Source organism: Rhea americana, unplaced genomic scaffold (assembly GCF_003343005.1).
Source record: "Rhea americana isolate MKP2758 unplaced genomic scaffold, rheAme1 scaffold_47, whole genome shotgun sequence".
Lineage (NCBI taxonomy): Eukaryota > Metazoa > Chordata > Aves > Rheiformes > Rheidae > Rhea > Rhea americana.
In genome coordinates, this window is record NW_028186612.1 from 1286614 (window position 1) to 1291303 (window position 4690).

The window sequence follows — 4690 nt, forward strand, 5'->3', positions numbered from 1 at the left end:
TCCAAGACTTGCACACACTGGAAGTCTGTATCTTACAATATGTCGCAAGAAGACTCGGCATAAAATGGTTTAAATATACACAAGATGATGTCACTCTGGAACAAGCTGAAACAGTGCATGTTATATTAGATTATCTATTTTTTCTCTTAGAGGCTTGAGCAAATTTTAATTCAATGTATTGAATTGCAGCAGCACAGCTCCTCAGCTATGCTTTAAGTTCAAAAGCATTCAGAAGCAGGATCAAGTTGTGCAGTTGCCTTCACCTTATTTAATTTATAATTTACGCTGAACAAACAATTGCTTAGTCTCAATCCCTCCATACCTGTCAAAACCCAAAAGTTTTTGCACCTTGCAAAGTCCTTACTGGGTTACATAAACTGTTACAAGAGCAGACCTGCAAAACTTCTACTGCCAAAGATCAAATACCAGCAGAGACAGAAGCAGCAGGATTTGCTACCATATTTAGATTTAAATCACAGAAGAACAAACACTGTGTTTCCAACACAACCTGTAAAGGGTAGTTAAGCCCTCGAACAGGTTGCCCAGAGTTCACGAAGGAACCTGCATTCATAGAGACACTCAAAACTTGAATGGCCTTGAGCAACAAGATCTACCTGAAGCAAGCCCTGCTTTGAGCAGGAAGTCAGACCCAGAGATCTCCAGAGGTCCCTCTCAACCTTAGTGTTTCTGTGACTCCATAGACACTGACATATAATTGGAAAGCTAACCTGGGGAGATAAAAATAGAGAAATGTGTAAATCAGGACTACCACAAGTATTCATAAAGATGTTAACAGCTTTTATTTCACTGGTGCAAGGCAGCATGTCGTCCAACACTCACCAACATCAAAACAAAACGTCATCTTCTATAAAACACCTTCAAAAAATTCAAAACAAAGTAACAGTGGCTACAATAAACTTCATACAATACCGTAAATCACTTAGCTTGTCATTCAAACAAAAGCAAATCATTTTCTAGCATACATGGCTTTTATTTTATTTTTTTGCTAAAAAAAAAAAAAAAAAAAAAAAAAAAAAAAAAAAACAAAAACCAAAAAAAATTCAATAAAAACCCCAACACCAAAAAAACCACAAAACAAACAAAAAAAAAAAAAAAAAAAAAACACACACCAGAACAACTTCAATACATGCCTCACACCTGGAAATGCGTAACATCACTCCATGACATTGACAGCTGTTTGTGCTGAGAACTAGTCATCAATTCACCCTACCAATACCATAAAATACAAAGTTATATGAAAAACCTACATTTGCAAAGTACATTCCCAATCCTGCAATCTAATCTGTTTGGGCAGGTACCTGCATCCATTCCAATTCCTCTGAAGGCAAGATGGTATTAAAACTAGTGCTCCATTGCTCAAGATTTGATTGCAGAATCAGGGCACAGGTAGGAAAGCTTAAATCTTTTCTCCTTTCCACAGGCAGTAAAACACTGCYTTATTCTTTTAGATTCAGTTTCAGTAGTATTTGCACAACCTCCTAAACACAGACTTACCCATTTTCAATTAACTCACACTTTGGAAGAAAAAAGGCTTTAAAGTAGTCAGCAGAGAAATGGCTTTCACTGAAATGACTTGGGGCTGTATATTGTGCTATAGTGCATGGTGGTGATCCAAATGCTTCCAGGAGATAACCACATCCATTTTCAGAGTTTACAGTACCTCCTGCCTTCCTCTGCTTTAAATGAGTTTCTTCATCAGCAAGATATCAGAGACCTTGTTGCCATTAGATGAGCATTAGGACATAACTCCAAAGACAGGATTATGACGACAAATGCTAGGGCCATATTCTTCATAGTCCTTCTTGGTGTGACATACTTGGAAAAATTCTGGCTATGAAAACATAAAACAAATCCCCCAAAAGCATAAGAACACATAAAGTAGAGAAAAAGAAAAGATGTATAAAAATATATATAATTTAATATATATATAAGATACATAATTTACAAAAATATAATTTAATATAAATTAATCATTTAAAATTTTTCTAGATTGGAACTTTATGATGTGGTATTACATCTTTATAGCAGAAGAAAATTAGAAATTAGAATTAATCAAAAGAAGTTTGTCTGGGCAAAAGACTGCAATAAGATATCACAGTTTGGAGATACGAATTGTTCCAGTTTTCTTGCATTTGCTTCTCTCTCATATTTAAAAAGCTTGGTTTGGATCCTACACTCCTGAAGTCCTGGCTAATCCCAAGTGCTGGCTTCAAGAACATAGACATTACATTACAGCTATCATACACAAGCTACTTCAAAAATCAAGTCAAATCACAATACTCTTATTCAGGTAAAGCATATGTACTGGCTCAGTACAAGTTTCACTGAGGTAAAATTTAGGTAAGGACTCCAGGACGTGACATAGTTTAGGTTGTCAGAATGAAAATAATTAAAACCTAGTACTCACATCAAATATAGCCAGGAGACAATATGCAAGAAAGAACATTCAGAATCATTTTGATAAAGACTTACTGTAGAAGCCAACATGGAGCCTCCAAACCAAACTGCGTAACGCTGCATGTGGTGCGTTATCACTTGAACTTCGACTGGCTTGGGCTAAGAGAAATAATTCACATTTAATTAGTTTACATTTTGCTGACAAGATCCTTATAAATTGAAGATGTCCATTTTAATTGCCCAGACCTGGATATTTTCACCCTCTCCACTCACATCATCATCTCACAATTAATACTCAGTCTCCCACGTCCCCTAGGAGACCTAGTCATAAAACTCTTCATGATTAGTTAATATTAAATAAGCAAATAAGTAAATAACTGAGTAGTAAATAAGTTTCATATGCTGACTTTGACACTGAAGGACATAACAGTTACATCTCTCTTGTCTACTACTAAGATCATGTCTCTCCCAAAAGGGAAACCAGAAGTGCCCTGAGAAACTGCTCACGGTAACTTTAAAATTCATATAATGACACGTAATGTGTTGCCAGGCTATCAACAGATTTAACACCACATGCAGATATACCACCTATTTCACAATTTCACTARTCAGGTGAAATTTTTCAATTTTATTTCTGACTACCTTCCTAAAGCCCTCTTTCTGATGTTGCTACACGAGCAAAATCCCTATTAATATATACACACTAGTTTCAGGGTCATAATGTTTGACTTGCTCACATAACCAATGCATCCGAAATTCTTTCTTACTTTTATCCGACCACCGCTGAGTTCCTCACTAAGTCGCAATCTTGCATCCACAACTCTTTTCAAGTCCCTTTGCAGTCGTCGTCCAAAGTCCCTGAACATTGTGGATCCTCCTGAGAGGACTACATTCTGTGAATAAAATAAATACCCATTCTTCTTTAAATGCACCTTCAAGTGAGTTTCCCAATAACCAGTAAGAGGTGGCTGCTTCAATCGTAACACCARTAGGGAGCTGACAGGTGAAACAAAACACCTTAAGCATTCTCAACTTACATGGTAAGTACCTTGTAGGTTCCTGACTCCCTACACATTCTCTCTTTTTTGTTTAAAGAATTCTATTTAACTGATTTCTTGTAGGTTCCACTGCACAATTAGCAAAAACCTCAGCTATGCTGAATTAAGTTCTATGCAGATACGTTATTACAAAGTAGAAGGGTGCCATTAAAAYAGTTAACTAGTAATTTACATGTGCAAAACAACAGAAAAAAGAACTTCATCAAYAAGTTTCCCAAAGATGCTCATAGTAAGTAGTTTTGCTCCTGATGACAAAAAAAAAGGCTCTAGGCTGGACATACCATTGTTACTGTCTTTCAAAACAGAGGTAAAGTTATGTAGATCTCAATTTTTGAAAACTAAGCTCGTTAACATGGCAACTAGCATAATGAAAGAATCCCTGTACCAGTGTTTTCAGCCTAGAAGCCTGCATACAGATCTAAAGAAGCAAAGACATGCACAGTAACCATTCACACTTGCACTGTGCAGAAGTAATGGCTTGGATTTTAAGCAACTGACAACAAGGAAAATCTTGTTTGTAACTTGTAAACTGAGAAGAAAGCTGTTTATGAATAAAATCTCTGCATGTCATAAAAGCCATTATTATAAGGAAAGAGTCTGGACAGGGGAAGACTTTCCTTTGGTTGACAACAGGATTAGAAACCTTCTGGGCAGGCTGGACATCCACAAATCCACAGGCCCGGATGGGATGCACCGACGGGTACTGAGGGAGCCAGTGGATGCTGTTGCCAGGCCACTCTCCATCATCTTTGAAAGGTCCTGGAGAACTGGAGAGGTGCCTGAGGACTGGAAGAAAGCCAATGTCACTCCAGTCTTCAAAAAGGACAAGGAAGAGGACCCAGGCAACTATAGGCCGGTCAGCCTCACCTCCATCCCTGGAAAGGTGATGGAATAGCTCCTTCCGGAGGTCATCTCCAGACATATGGAAGAAAAGGTGGTGATCAGGAGTAGCCAGCATGGATTCAGCAAGGGGAAATCCTGCTTAATAGCCTTCTCTGATGGAATGATTGGCTGGGTAGATGAGGGCAGAGCAGTGGACATTGTGTACCTTGACTTCAGCAAGGCTTTTGACACTGTCTCCCATAACATCCTCCTAGAGAAGCTCAGGAAGTGTGGGTTAGACAAGTGGACAGTGAGGTAGATTGAGAACTGGCTGAAAGGCAGAGCTCAGAGGGTCGTCGTCATTGGTGTAGAGTCTAGTTGGAGGCCTGTGG

General features: G+C 38.3%; 1 protein-coding gene across 2 annotated transcripts in view; it reads right to left on the reverse strand.

The window, feature by feature from the left end:
• Positions 1-1107: 1107 nt before the first annotated feature.
• ACTR3B (actin related protein 3B) overlaps positions 1108-4690 on the reverse strand; it is a 19726-nt gene continuing 16143 nt past the window's right edge. For both annotated transcript variants that reach the window (XM_085316430.1, XM_085316431.1), the window contains exons 9-11: positions 3186-3311; positions 2494-2577; positions 1108-1852 (exon numbers count right to left, since the gene is read on the reverse strand). In XM_085316430.1, coding sequence (XP_085172556.1) covers positions 1757-1852; positions 2494-2577; positions 3186-3311 — 306 coding nt within the window. In that variant the 3' untranslated portion in view covers positions 1108-1756. The remainder of the gene's footprint in view (positions 1853-2493; positions 2578-3185; positions 3312-4690) is intronic.